General features: G+C 44.0%; 1 protein-coding gene across 3 annotated transcripts in view; it reads left to right on the forward strand.

Moving 5' to 3' along the window:
• Positions 1-16,269, forward strand: part of LOC109872440 (homeobox protein cut-like 1) — a 214,550-nt gene that overhangs the window by 132,956 nt on the left and 65,325 nt on the right. For all 3 annotated transcript variants that reach the window (XM_031807406.1, XM_031807408.1, XM_031807407.1), the window contains exon 9: positions 14,482-14,530. In XM_031807406.1, the coding sequence (XP_031663266.1) occupies positions 14,482-14,530 (49 nt within the window). The remainder of the gene's footprint in view (positions 1-14,481; positions 14,531-16,269) is intronic.

Here is a 16,269-nt window from a genome sequence, read left to right on the forward strand (position 1 = left end):
CATTCTTCACTCGCTACTCCTCTCCTTTAGCCACCTTGTTCTTTCTGTTTCCTTTTTTGCTCCTTACTCATTTCACTCTCTCAATATTTCCCTTTCATACTCCTTCTCTCTCATACTCTTTATACTCCCTCACTATATTTATTTTTCTCTCCCTTGTTTCTTTTATACACACACATTCTCTCTTTCTCTGTCCCTCCGTTCTGTTGTAAAGAAGTTAGTGTGTACAGTAGGAGTGTTTGAGAAGGAGAGAGAACCGCTGAAGCGCAATAATGGAATGCATCAATTCACTCCGCCGTTTGGGTACGACCCACCCTCCTAAATCTCCTCTAACCATTCCTCCTTCTATCCACCCTTTCCTCTTCCCCTCCCCCTTTCCTCCTCCCTTTTTCATGATTCTGTGGAGGAATGTCACTGTTTTGGCCCAGGCCCTCAAGGTGTCTAGCGTCCCCCCGCTTCCTCCATCCTCATCCCTCGTCCCCCCCCCCCCCCCCACATCATGCCTGGGGCTCTCCATTGATGCAGACAGAAGCCCGGGCCTCAGTGTTTAGCGTGCCACGATCTGAAATTTTAATGCACTGCTTTACAACACAGACCTCCCTACACACACACATTATCAGCGCGGCGGCTGCTAGCTCGGTCTCCCCTGAGCCTTCCCCATTTACTGCTCGGCTGAGCAGCGCGCCCGCCCAGGCACACACGCAAACACACACAGACACAGGCCCCGGATCAGGCCAAGAACTGACTGACTTATTCCTCCTCCACTCAAAGGCACGCACACTCACACCTGCTTACCTAGAGGAGTTGGTTTGCTTTTGTTTTCATGTATGCCCTGTGTGTTTGTGAGAGCGAAACACGCACTGCTGTGCCTCGAGTATTAGGTCGTTTGGTGTGTCTGTGTTCGTCTCTGTGTGTCTCTCATTTCGCATTGATAATAGTCCAGCTGGAGGTATGACCGTGTGTGTACAGTACAGTGGATGCTCCTCCTAGCGGTGGGCTAGAGGACAGTATAGATAAAAACACCTTTACCCTGCAACATACACAGCAGATATAAATGGCTTACCTGGTATCACTTTCTGTATAAATTAATGCTATCCTCACACAGCAAAATGCATTGTACTGGCTATTTACGGTTGACTTTGGCTTTTTGCTGACAATCATAATTTGCTGGGTGCTCATTTGTCCTATTTCAATAAAGTGGGTATTAATATGCATGTGCGAATTGTAAATGTGTTTTTTGCATGTAACAAAGAAGTTTGGCATGTTTGACCTTTTTGCCTTTGCTGTCGTTTTAGCCAGATTTCATCACTTGTGTATTAAATATATACAGGCATTAACCTCATAAATATAAAGTCCCCATATTTTTTTAAATTTTAATTCAATTCAGTCTGGTATGAGAAGAATAGTTCCTATCTGCAAAAGCAGGGTGTCTGCGGAAAGCTGAGTATCTTGGCTATTGATCTGTGCCTTAAAATCTTTGGTGTGACTTACTACCATATGTGGGCATACGAATGTATAAGGGCAGGCCGAGCCGATGACCTAATTTCAAGATGGCTGCTACCTACATTCCGGTTAGCGTTGTGAAGCATACACAAAATAAACACAGAATACGTTGATTCACACCAAAAGCCGGGACAACACAGATCACGAGGATGTCTTATTTGTTTCCTTGTGACCTACCGTTATTGATCACCAGCCCGAGAGTCAAAATGTTTATTTTACACAAGGTTGTCACCAAACAGCAAACATCTTACAAAGTAAGCTTAAATGTGGTCTGTGTTTGAGCTATAGCTAAATGGGGGATAAGAAATTAATCCTTAGGTTGATAGGAACGATTCTAGCCTATTGCCAGTATTATCTGATAATGTATGACTTAATGGCAACATCGAATGTCCAATGAGTGACTATATATATTTGCGCATGAAAAATATGTTTCCTGCATCCACTACACAGGGAATGGCTACTATGGCACATTGACATTCTTGTAGCCAATGAGATAAGTTTTCCAGGGATATGCAGTTGACAAGGCCTTGAACCTTTTAGGCTAAATGCGAACTATCGTTACCTGGCTCAGAGACGAGACACACCGAGCACAATACATTACTTTGTAAACAGATTTCACTGCTTTAATTTAATCGCTTTAGCATTAAAGATGGCTTCTCAAAAGGGGCAAAAAGTAAAAACGAAGAATATCGAACAGGAAGCCAAAAAGAGAAAACAGCTATGAATAAACATACCGACACAGAAGATTTGAATAAAATACTGGAGCCGGACTCTGATTTAGGGGAGCGATTTGGATGAGGATTTCGACTCGGCCGACAAAGATTGCTTTCTAGAAGGATTGGATCCACTTTTAGACCTGTAAGTACATTATTTTCATGACTATATAGCTATTTGAGTACATGTATTTTGTTTTTTTAAGTTGTCTGCTTTTTGTGCTTTGGATTTAGTTTACATAGGCCTATGTAACAAGTCATTTCAATGTTATATCATTTCAAAGTGGTTATTGTCATATTAGGTTAATGTTTTCTGTTCTAAATTTCACCCTTTGGAGAGGCCACTAATCTCTCATGGCCATTGTTTATTTGTGGCTCTCACCTCTGCCTTTGTCTCCAAAGTGTTACTGCTTGCATTGTGTGTGTGTGTGTGTGTGCTTCACACCTTCTATGCGAGTCTCTGTACAGATAAAGTGTAGGCTTGGTGTTTTTACTTCACAGTAATGTCGTTTTGTAAATTTAGTCAACTGTAATTCTGTGTGTTTTACAACAATAAATCCCTTTATTTTATTCACCACAGAGTGGAGGATGCAGTCGATATGGATGATGACATTTGGGAGCCACCCCTCCCCAGCAAGCAACCCCTTTCCGGGCAAGGTTGTCACCCCATCTGATGGTTCTATATCCACTTTTCACAGATCTCTTGAAAAAGAAAATAAGGGTTTGTGGCACCATTCGTCCTAACATAATCGGGTTCCCCAAGACTAAGGTAAACAACATGACAAAGACAGTGGAGAGGCGGACCATATGTTGGATCAGGATCAAACAAGCTGCTTTTTGTGAAACGGAAGGACACTAGGGAAGAAACTATGCTTACCACAGAGGATAAGGCATTCAATAACAACCATGTCTCAAGGAGGGTGAAAAGGGAAGAATTTCCCAGTTTCTGTGAAGGACTACAATGCCAACATGGGGGGTGTCGACCTATCTGATGCTCTGATAGGCTACTACCAGGGCCTCCACAAGACCAGGAAGTGGTATAATAATACTTTTTTTGACCACGTTGTGGACATTGCTACAGTAAATGCTTTATTCTCCACAAGCAGATGGCCAAAGCAAAAGGTAAAATCCCTCTCTCCCAGTTGGCCTTCTGAGAGCAGCTGGTGTTGGAAATGGCTGAATTGGAGGCCCAAAGCAATCTCACAACCATCACAAGACCCCCCCACTCAAGGTGAGCGCCACTATCAAACACAGATGCCAAAAGGAAGAACTGCAAGTTTACACAAAACACAGGTGGGGAAAAGGGTGAAATGCCATATCTTCTGTCCGCCCTGGGGCGGCAGGGTAGCCTAGTGGTTAGAGCGGTGGACTAGTAACCGGAAGGTTGCAAGTTCAAACCCCCGAGCTGACAAGGTACAAATCTGTCGTTCTGCCCCTGAACAGACAGTTAACCCACTGTTCCTAGGCCGTCATTGAAAATAAGAATTTGTTCATAACTGACTTGCCTAGTTAAATAAAGGTAAAATAAAAAAATATATTAAAAAAAGTTGGCTTTTTGTTTCCTGCTTCAAAGACTATCAATACATGCACAAGCAATGGTGAAAGTGAAATCTAATAATCTACACCTGGATTGTAATCGTTCATCTTATTTCTATTTTAGTGAAGGATACGTGTGTAACCAAGTTTGTGTTTGATAATACATTTTATATATTTTTTAAAATGTTTATCTGTTGCTTTTATATTGTTTTTGTAAACAGTTCATTTGAATGTGGGACCAATACTTTGGATATGCCTAGGCTAAATGTTTAGGCACTTTGGGGAGGTTGAAAAACCACTTGGATATCCCCTGTATGTCCTCCGACACCACCACAATGTTTGCGAGAGGTTGTTGTGGTACAAATGTAATTCTTATAATGAACAATAACTTTTAGGCACATCCAGTGTGCGAAAACAATTACCACATTTGGACACTTTGGAGAGGTTGAAAGGACATGTGAATGTACCTTGAATACCCCATAACACCACCACAATGTGTGTGAGGTTGATATGGTACAAATTGTGTTTTTATACTGAACAAATAGCATTTAGGGATTGGAAATATGTAATAGCACTGGAATGATCTCATTTACAGACATATGGCACTTTGGAGAGGTTTAGGGACACCACACCTGACACTACTTACTAAAACATCTGCCCATTTCTAGCTGTTAGGTCTATTAATCCAATTTTCTTTCTAATATTGTTCACATTTTGTGGAAGCCATCTGATGTGTTTCCAGCTCTGGGCATCAATAATTCACTCATAGCTTGTCAATAAAAGATTACTTTCAAAATAAAAAAAACCAATTTGTTTTTATTTTGTCTGTGCTTGATCTTGTGTATTCTGAACTATGTAACTCCTATCTTCTGATCATTTCCTCATAATCGCCCAGATGTCATCTATCCAAATATACCACGTTTTGGCATGTCAGAATCATGTAATTACACATGACTAGCAGTTACTTTTGGGTATGTCTATTTAGGCAGAAACCTAGAGGTATTGAGTAAGACTGAAGTGTTCTGTTGTTTAGTATGTTCAAACTATAGTTGGCTTGTAGTCTTTTGGGGGACTGCTGAAAGCCCAATTTGAATTCATCTTAACCTTTGGACTGACTAAAGTGCTTTTAAGAACTCCATGGAGGCAAATGCGATCTATCATTTAGAAAACTGCCGTCTAGATGGAGTGAGGTGTTTTGGTATGTGTGTTTGCACGTGGGTGTTTGTTCATGTATGTAAGGTAGCTAGCATTGCCAGGGGGCTGAGGGCTCCAGTACACCTGGCTCTCAGTACACCACCGTGTGTATCGCTCCAGTGGAGCCAGTTTTAGAAAATTCCCAAACACCCAACTGCACTTTGATGTACAGACCAGAGCCATCGCACGCTTCTGGGCTATGTGGACTGATGATTTTGTGTGTGCGTCTTCCCCATCTCTCCTGCCTCTGTGGTACCTCCAGGGCCCAGTTTTTCTGAAGTAATCTTGATTTTACCGATAGGATTAAATGCATAGAAGTACAAGGATTCGTCTGTTCTATTCATTCTATGTGTAGTACTGTAAATGCGTGCTTGTTTGTGTGTAGATTAGTATTCATTGTCTGTGCTTGCGTGACTGTATATATTTGTTATTTGTGCATCTTCAGCCCCATTGAGTGAGGTAGAGAAAGAGGGGTAGAGAGAAAGAGAGACTGCAGAGAGGGAGAAAAAGGAGCGAGAAAGTAGGCCAGTGGGTAGAATAGCTAGTGACTACAGTGTCAGGCCCACTGTGAAGGGTAGAGGCTGACTGAACACCTGGGGAGGTGTGTGCACAGCTGCAAGAGGATGTTTGTCCATGGTCAGGTGCCTGGAGGAGGCCTAAGGTGAGGGACACACACACAGTAACACACAAGCACATACACATGCTATGCACTCACATGCTCATATACACACACACACACACACACACACACACACACACGGTTGCCCAGGTAGCTCCAGCTGTCAGGGCACTTTACCTCTGTCTGGGTGCTACTCCCCATATTACACCAGGTTCCTGTAAAATACAGTGTTTGAACAGAGAATGAATCAGTCTTCCAATGCTTTTGGACGTACCTGGCCTATCTTCTCACTCTAGGGACAAACTGCACCCCATATAGCTAGTGACTAGTGTCAGGCCCACTGTGCAGGGTAGAGGCTGACTGAACACCTGGGGGGGTGTGCCCTCGCCACACACACACTTTGCGTGACCTAATTGCAGGTGCGCGTGCGGTTAAGAAAATAGCAGTCTCTTGCTTCTCCTCAGCCCAAATTGGATGGGAGAGGTCTTAGATCATGAAGAGCTGGGCTCTTTGAGCGCGCCTGCCTGTGTTTCTGTTTCCTTTAAAGATTAATGTCCTATTGATCGAGAAGGCTTCGCAAACAGCAGCTCTGGTGCTTTCCACAGAGTGCCCTACGCTCGCTATCTCATACACAAACACATATGTGACCCAACAGCTCAATTCAGTCTTATGTAGCAAAATTTGAAATTGTTTTTTACATTGGATAAAAATAGAGACTAGAAAATGGTATATCATACACTACAGTTGAGGAACATTGGGAAAGTAATTCTGCTTGGAATAAACTTGTAACCCCACATTTGAGAAAATGGCCTTTGAATGTTTTGGTACACCTGCCGGAGAGCTCTTCTTTGTCTACACCCATTCAGCATTGTTGACACCCTCTTAAGCTTTAGCCCCACCCATTTCTTGAAGGATTCACATGTGAGGCCATGTGCTAAACAGAGTGAGTACAGTAGTGCACTAAACAACCAAAGATGTCAAGACTAAAGGCTGGTTTATACGATGTCTGTAAACAGTTGTCACAGTTATATCATGAGCATTCTATTCTATGACAAAGTTAATTATTACAGGGAAATAAACTTACATCAAGATCACTATTTACAAGTTAATGGTGAGCTAATTACAGAAAATAGTGTGACGAAATAAAAGCAGTGCATTCTACTAGAGAATTTAGAATTTGGATACGGTCTTGTTTGGCCTAACGTTATATCCTAATTTGACTTTGGTGCAGGTCATGTTGTTCTTCACATTACCGTCTCTGATAAACATACACTATATCAAATAAAGATCAAAGCAAGATCATCTCCCCAAGCTGACAAGGTCAAAATCTGTCGTTCTGCCACTGAACAAGGCAGTTAACCCAGTGTTCCTAGGCCTTTATTGAAAATAAGAATTTGTTCTTAACTGACTTGCCTAGTTAAATAAAGGTAAAAATAAGATACCAAACTCAACGTTAACATGACATCGTTAACATGGCATCTATGTACAGTACCAGTACACACCTACTCATTCAAGGGTTTTTGTTTATTTTGACCTTTTTCTACATTGTAGAATAATAGTAAAGACATCAAAACTATGAAATAACACATATGGAATCATGTAGTAACCAAAAAAGTGTTAAACAAATCAAAATATGCTTGATTCTTCAAAGTAGCCATCCTCTGCCTTGATGACAGCGTTGCACACTCTTGGCATTCTCTCAACCAGCTTCATGAGAAGTCATGAATGCTGCCATCAATCCACGGTTTCTGGTTTGGGAATGTTTTCAAAGTTGCTGTGGGTACGACATCGCTGATGCACTTGCGAATGAATTCGCTCACCAAATCAGCGTATTCATCAATGTTGTTGTTGGACACAATGCGGAACATATCCCAATCCACGTGATCGAAGCAGTCTTGAAGCGTGGAATCAGATTGGTCGGACCAGCGTTGAACAGACCTGAGCGCGGGAGCTTCCTGTTTTAGGCTCTGTCTATAGGCTGGGAGCAACAAAATGGAGTCATGGTCAGCTTTTCCGAAAGGAGGGCCTTATATGCATCGCGGAAGATAGAATAACAATGATCCAGGGTTTTACCAGCCCTGGTTGCACAATCGATATGCTGATAGAATTTAGGGAGTCTTGTTTTCAGATTAGCCTTGTTAAAATCCCCAGCTACAATGAATGTAGCCTCAGGATATGTGGTTTCCAGTTTACATAGAGTCAAATAAAGTCGATGTGTCTGCTTGGGGGGGAATATATACGGCTGTGATTCTTATCGAAGATAATTAACTTTGTAGATAATGCATTCAACATTTGATTGTGAGGAATTCTAGGTCAGGTGAACAAAAGGACAAAAGTTCCTGTATGTTGTTATGATCACACCACATCTCGTTAATCATAAGGCCCGCCCCTCTTCTTACCAGAAAGATGCTTGTTTCTGTTGGCGCGATGCGTGAAGAAACCAGCTAGCTGTAACGACTCCGATAGCGTGTCTCGAGTGAGCCTTATTTCCGTGAAGCAAAGAATGTTAGTCTCTGTCTCTCTGGAAGGCTACCCTTGCTCGGATTTCATCAACCTTGTTGTCAAGAGACTGGACATTGGCGAGTAGTATGCTAGGGAGTGGTGCGCGATGTGCCCGTCTCCGGAACCTGACCAGAAGACCGCTTCGTTTGCCCCTTTTACGGCGACGTTGTTTTGGTTCGCCGGCTGGGATCCGATTCATTGTCCTGGGTGGTGGGCAAAACAGAGGATCCGCTTCGGGAAAGTTGTATACCTGGTCGTAATGATGGTGAGTTGATGTTGCTCTTATATTCAGTAGTTCATCCCGACTGCATGTAATGAAACCTAAGATTACCTGGGGTACCAATGTAAGAAATAACACGTAAAAAAACTAAATACGAGGTGGCCATCTCTGTCGGCGCTGCCTACTGTGTGTTCTCTTTTCGACTCCCGACACATATTTTCAATCAAACGGCAGAATTGTCTCCATTTCCTTAGCTATCATACTCTGCTTCCACTGGGCATTCCGCAGATTTTTTTCCACTGTTGAATGCTGGTTCAGAAGACTCTAACAATGTCTGGTTCAATTAATGTTTTTACCAAATCAGGGATTCGTTTTCAGAGTCAGAGTCAGCATGGCACAATCGTCCTCCAGAAAGTGGAGAGCATTAGCAACACTTTTGTCGTTTTTTGTGATATCTCTCAAAAAAGCTGAGGTAGAAAGGATTACCTACACATACTGAGCAGCTCATGTTATAGACAGAAGCACACTACATGGCAGACCAATCCTCTCTCCTCTCGTTTCAGCCCATCCATTATCTCAGCCAATCATGGCTAGCAGGAAGATTTTTTTCTGTCTTTTTTTCTGTGTCTAAACCAACTAGGATCGTAATTTAACAATAGAAATTTGTAATTTCAGATAGCATAAAAGTTTGAGGCACACGAAAGTTCACGTTCCAGAAAGCATTTCTGCCCAAAAATGTATTTGAATAAAAAATAAATGTTTACGTTCAAATGCCTCTCCAGTGAAGTAGTGACGTAGGGTCCCTCACATATAGTGCACACACACCGATACACATAATCTCTCAAGCTGTTCCATGGAGAGCCCATTCTCTCCCCCTCTCTCACGCCCACTCTTTCCCAGTCTCCGTCTTTAGTGGAGCAGATAGACAGGATGTGTGTGCATGCGTGTGTGCGTTGGTATGTGTGCCCACAGAGCCAAGAGCCAGTTGAGCTGGTGCAGGCAGGGCCTTAGCCTCGCCAGAGCTGTGCACATTAATAACATCAGCCTAGCACATGACAGGCCCACAGAGAGAGCGGGAGGGAGGGGAGAGTGAGAGGCAGAGGTGAGAGAGAGAGAGAGAGGGAGGGGTGAGGAGGGAGGCAGGCAGAGGTGGGAGGAGGGGAGGTGAGAGAGGGAGGGAGAGAACAAGGGGAAAGAGGATAGATGAGAGGAGAAGAGGAAGAAAGGAAAGGAAATTATAGGAGGGGAGAGAGAGATGGATGTGGGGTGTGTGTTATGTTAGAGTGTATATCTGTTTGGAGAAGTGTGTGTGTGTGTGTGTACACATCCATGTAATTTGTGCGAGTGTCTGTTTCTCCGTATCTGGGCAATCTGTGTTGATTTATTTGAGTTGGCCTGCACGTACGGGACGCATTTGGACAGGCGCTCAAATGAGCAGCCTTAAACCCTGATGGCAGTCTGATTTCCTCAGCCACTCGCTCCACCAAGAGATAAATGTCAAGTTTGTTCACGCCTCTCCCCCCAACCCGTCGCGGGTTGTGTGTGTGTGTGTCCCAGACACCGGCACGGTGCTATGACATGGTCTCGGGCACGCTGGCGGTGGGCTTTTTTGACGGTGGCGTTTCTGCTCGGTCGGAGCTCTGTTTCCCTCCCCGGTGCCCTGATGTGTTGTGATTTGGCATTGGGCTGAGATGAGCCTTCTTTCTTTCTCTCTCTCTCTCTCTCTCTCTCTCTCTCTCTCTCTCTCTCTCTCTCTCTCTCTCTGTCTCTCTGTCTCTCTGTCTCTCTCTCTCTGTCTCTCTCTCTCTCTCTCTGTCTCTCTCTCTCTGTCTCTCTCTCTCTCTCTCTCTCTGTCTCTCTCTCTGTCTCTGTCTCTGTCTCTCTCTCTCTCTCTCCGTCTCTCTCTCTCTCTCCGTCTCTCTCTCTCTCTCCGTCTCTCTCTCTCTCTCCGTCTCTCTCTCTCTCTCCGTCTCTATTTATGATATGCCACTGCCAATGTCCCTTCACTCATCACCATCACACCCCTTGCTGTCAGTTGAGATTTATTCTTCTGCAGAATAGGGGACTGGCTGATACACATCCCAGACACACGAACATACCTCCTATTTTCATCACCAGAACCCCTTAAAACCCACTTTCTTTTTTCACAGAGACGTCTTCCTCTAAGTTATTATATTATGACTGGTGAGCCATCCCAAAAGAGCCTATTTATAGTGTTCTCCAGTGCTACAAATGACATCACAGGTGGACCTCCACAATATTATTGCAAACCCCCACAGTGACACTGTAAGCAGAGCTCCATGGCCCGAGCAATATAAGCACAGCTCTGGATTGATAGAGAGATTCAGCAGCAGGGCATGCCAGGCCTGGTAGCATAATACAATATGTGTGTGACCGTGTGTGTTGTAGGACATAACTGGAACATTTCACTCCAGATGTTAGCTTTAGCGCTATTTTGGGTGAGCGCAGCAACGGGGCAACAACACTATCAGCACAATGCTATTTCTTCCCTCTGAGGACATATTTTGTATGTTGGGAAGAATGGTATCATATGTGGAGTGTTGTATGAATGATATCCCCACCCTTTTCATTTTCCCTGGACTTTGTTACCAGGCACATAAAATACTGGTTCATGGTGCTCTACTAAATGATGTGTATTTCCTGAATAGGCTGTGTTAGCTAGGTGGATGAGTGTTATGGGTCCAGCAGTATCATTGTCTCTTGGGTCTGTGTGGTTGTTGTGGGTGGAAACTCTAATAAAAGTGGATAACAATATTGTGACGAGCAGCCCGGCCACATCAGTGTGAAGAATGGCCATGTTAACATGGCCTTCCATTCTCCTCCTCCGACACACACACACACAGCGAGAAGAGCCAAACCCCGGGGGCCATTTTGCCTCTCCAGCCGCAGAAAGGTTAAGCAACTACACCAGAAGAGAGAAAGAGGGAGCGAGTAAGTGAGGGGAAAAAAGACAAAGGACGAAAGCGAACAATCTCCAAGGCGACATTGGCTGTGCTGAAAGAGAACGGGAGGAAAATGAAAATCTAATGGGCTAAATCTGTGAAATGTCATGCTGGCCCAGGGGGATTGGGCTGGGAGTAAGGGGGCACAGGATATGAAGGGAAAAGAGAGAGAGAGAGGGATAGAGTGGTGAAGAGGAATGGATTACCAGAGGCGTATCGTAGCGTTCCGGACTCTTCCCGGCCACAGAGCCCAACCAGAGGAGTTAACGGCTCATTTCCAACAGGCGGCGATGGAAAGGTCAGGGCGGCCGAGAGAAGAGGGCCCCGGCCCCTGGTTTTGACCAGAAAACCCAAACACACACCTTCAGCACCACTACAGGGGCCATTTGCACACCTTCGGTTCACTCTAGCTCAAGTCATCTGAGGTGGTGACGTTTTAATGTCAGGTATCGGGGTTCAAAATGCATCCAGGGTGAGCTCAACAGACTACATCATATTCAGCACATTTTCAGTATTTATGATTAAGCATTCTGGATGAGTGGTAGAATAATTGTGGAGCCCCAACACCTTAACCTACTGCACTGTTCCCAAAGTCTCTGGGAGTCTTGTTTATAACTGCACTGTTCCCAAAGTCTCTGGGAGTCTTGTTTATAACTGCACTGTTCCCAAAGTCTCTGGGAGTCTTGTTTATAACTGCACTGTTCCCAAAGTCTCTGGGAGTCTTGTTTATAACTGCACTGTTCCCAAAGTCTCTGGGAGTCTTGTTTATAACTGCACTGTTCCCAAAGTCTCTGGGAGTCTTGTTTATAACTGCACTGTTCCCAAAGTCTCTGGGAGTCTTGTTTATAACTGCACTGTTCCCAAAGTCTCTAGGAAATGTTCTTGTTACTTACAACCTCATGCTAATCGCATTAGCCTACGTTAGCTCAACCGTCCCGTGGAAGGGACACTGATCCCGAAGAGGCGCAGGGCAAACACCTCCGGTCCTCTGGAGTCAGGGTCTGTACTGTGTGAATATGGTTCACTGTACACCCGGAGGGAGATGTTTGTTCACTCTCACTGGTCTGAATTTGGTTTTACGCAGTCAGGTAGCGACTACTGTGACTGACTGTGTGGGGGTGTTGTGGGTGCCCAGACCTAGACAACCAAGACATGTTCCGCAGAAGGTGCTGCCTGCTCTGGTCTTAATCCCAGAGTCTCCGGCTTAGATTCCACATTTACCGACATTCTGCATGAATTCAATTGCATTTTTGGTGAAGTGATTTCCATGCATTGACTATTTCTATATGTATGCTTCATAACAGATGTCTGGAGAATCACACAACAAATAATTTCCCTTCGCTTGCCTTGTATCCCTCCAATAGAACAGTATTGTTGTGATGTGACAGTGTATTGTCCTTGTCCCAGTGTAACTGGGTTGTGTTGTAGCACGGCTGGGTGAGGGGATGGGGGTGAGTGGGGGATTGTGCATCGGTGCCATGACCACAGATCGCACACTGTTAATACATTTTATTCCCAAACCTAATCGCTGATCCTCCTCTCAGCATTACAGCAGCATTTCCTTTCCCTAATTCCCAAATCCAGAGGTATTTAATAATACTTTGCATCTGTACCTTGATTGAACTATCAAATTCCAATGCTATTTGGGTTGCATTAGTATCAAGAGCAGCACACATTGTTAATGCCTGGGTATCTTGTTAAAATCACAACACTAACTGGTTGGGAAAGCTTTTCCTCGTCTCTCTCTCCAGAAGCTTTTACAATTGGATTGTGTTGTCCAAACACAGAATGCTTTTAACAGTAGAGGAGATTTAATGTCATATGATTTGGACTGCAGCCAGAGGGTTGTATTGGCCCCATGTGTGTTGTTTCCATCCACAACACTATTTGTTTGGCCGTGTCTCAATCAGCAGTATCGGTATCACATTGCAATCTTTAATAGAAGCAGTTGATCTACAGTTTATTATGAATAACAATGTATCTCAATGATAATCCCTGCTCATTACAAATATGCCGCACTTAAAATGTGACACGAAACCCAATTAACATAATTTAAAGCATTCAAAGTTATTATCTATAATTAGATGTTGCCATTAAATTAAGCATGGCAACATTTGGCTCCACTCAGTGTGTGAGCGTTGCCACAGCCTGAGCCTGCATAAATGGAAGGGGCCCACTGAGAAGAAACCGTTATCTGAGCCCTGCAATTCTGACTGGCTGGGGTAATTAAAAAACCAAGGGTAGAAGTACCACGTCAACCCAAAACACGCGCGAACACTCTCTCTCTCTCTCTCTCTCTCTCTCTCTCTCTCTCTCTCACTCACTCACTCACTCACTCACTCACTCACTCACTCACTCACTCACTCACTCACTCACTCACTCACTCACTCACTCACTCACTCACACACACACTCGCAATTGGTTGCATGACACAAAACCCGATAGTGTTTCTATTTGCTGGAATGGATTTAACACCTGTTCCTCTACCACGATAAGTGAATATCAAATTAAATGTCAAATATCACATTTTCAAATGCACGTTCAGTTCCAACTCCAGTGTAGTAAATCCTATTGAGTCACTGAACAATTGTCCGGTAGCTGACGGAGGAGCGCAAAGTGTGGGATAATACTAACCAGCGAAGCATACCTTTTAACCCTGGGGTTAAGCATGGAGAGATGTGAATAAACTCCTAAGTCGAATGCCATTTGTGGACTTGAGCCCGGCCGCTAAACAGAATGGAAAAATATGATATGAGATTAGTGTGTATTAAGGGGGAGGCCTAAAAACGACATTAGTGTAATCCTTCTGTTTTACGGCAGGGCTTGTCCTCATGGCTCAGGAAGGGACAGAGTGGCAGGGAGACGGAAGGATTAGAGTGTAACTGAGAGGGTCTTAATGGGCATGGGCAGGGACGAGACATGCAGCAAGCCAACTCTAGAGGACGAAGCTCTCACTATCAAACACACAAACACATACAGTAGGAACGTATTGTCAGGTTTCTGTATACAGTAGGAATCCAGTCTGTATATACAGGTTGTAAATGTATATTGTATAGATGTATACAAAGTTGTGTGCAAATGCACGTACAGAACATTACAGTGCAAGTTAACACTCAGTTAACACACTTATCTATCACTCTACAAATGTACGCTATTTTATACTGTGTTCCATCCTGTTACTTGTGTGCCTTTTGTTTGCCTCCTTGTTGATTACATGCCCTGTTCTTTCTACAGGGGCGATGAGATTGAAGTGGTGATGTCAGACCTGAAGAGAGCCAATCAGGTCAGTCCCTGGCTGTTTTTAACCCCTCATCACAACCATCCTATCAAAGTGTGTTATGAATATGCAAAGATACATACTACTCATATACACCCTTTGGCCTTAGTGTCAGTGTGTATTTTTAAGAAGCTTGATACAGGAGTTGCTCTGTTTCAAATATGTTCAAAATTGTGTTCCAGAAAATTTGAAACATGGAAAATTCCCAAAAGAAAAAGTGAAACTAGCCTCTTGAAGAACAATACAGACACATAGGCTATCCTATTAGAGTGTGACTAATCTGGCGTTGCCTCTCCATCTTTGGCCCCCTTTAATGTATTTCTCCATGTTTTCTGCCCAGAAACATCATAGCGGTGATTAGGCATTATTTACACTGAGACGACCCTTTGATATCTGCCGAGAATATAAGCCAAGATAATGAGCAGCAGTGTAATTACTCTCTATGGGCTTTGGGTCTGGAGTTGATAAATATTTTTTGTGAGGTTCATCAACGCCGTCTTTACCATGGGATCTTGTTTATATCTAGTTTGTTAGACTGTGAATTAGGGCCGGGATGATGCCAGTATCGCTATACATGTCAGTATTGTGGCAAGGAAACAAAACACGAAGCATATTTAACTTATTTCGAAAAACAGCCCTAATTTTGAAAAAAAACATAATTATAGTGTCATCCAGAGTCGCATGTAAACTCAGCAAAAAAAGAAACGTCCTCTCACTGTCAACTGTGTTTATTTTCAGTAAACATGTGTAAATATTTGTATGAACATAACAATATTCAACCACTGAGACATAAACTGAACAAGTTCCACAGACATGTGACTAGCAGAAATTGAATAATGTGTCCCTAAACAAAGGGGGGGGGGCAAAAGTAACAGTCAGTATCTGGTGTGGCCACTAGCTGCATTAAGTACTGCAGTGCATCTCCTCCTCATGGACTGCACCAGATTTTCCCATTCTTACCCCACTCTTCCACCAAGGCATCTGCAAGTTCCCGGACATTTCTGGGGGGAAGGGCCCTAGCCTTCACCCTCTGATCCAACAGCTCGATCCTCTTTGCTGGCCATAGCAGAACACTGACATTCCTGTCTTGCAGGAAATCATGCACAGAACGAGCAGTATGGCTGGTGGCATTGTCATGGTGGAGGGTCATGTCAGGGTGGGTACCACATGAGGGAGGAGGATGTCTTCCTGTAACGCACAGCGTTGAGATTGCCTGCAATGACAACAAGCTCAGTCCGATGATCCTGTGACACACCGCCCCAGACCATGACGGACCCTCCACCTCCAAATCGATCCCGCTCCAGAGTACAGGCCTCGGTGTAACTCTCATTCCTTCAACAATAAACGCGAATCCGACCATCACCCCTGGCGAGACAAAACCGCGACTCATCAGCAAAGAGCACTTTTTGCCAGTCCTGTCTGGTCCAGCGACAGTGGGTTTGTGCCCATAGGCGACGTTGTTGCCGGTGATGTCTGGTGAGGACCAGCCTTACAACAGGCCTACAAGCCCTCAGTCCAGCCTCTCTCAGCCTATTGCGGACAGCGAGAACCCCCCCCCCCCCAAAAAAAAGCCCTTTGGCCGTGCGTCTATTACCGGAATGCTAATAAAATGAGCACAAGTAATAGCGAATTTCCATGGAGGCTGCTAGTTAAATATGCTAACGAGCGCAAACGGAAATAAGCAAATTGCAAAGACAGGTAATCCAGCTCAATAAGTTATACATATATAGGTAGGAGCTACTGAA

The sequence above is a fragment of the Oncorhynchus kisutch genome, linkage group LG28, assembly GCF_002021735.2.
Source record: "Oncorhynchus kisutch isolate 150728-3 linkage group LG28, Okis_V2, whole genome shotgun sequence".
Classification (NCBI taxonomy): Eukaryota; Metazoa; Chordata; class Actinopteri; order Salmoniformes; family Salmonidae; genus Oncorhynchus; species Oncorhynchus kisutch.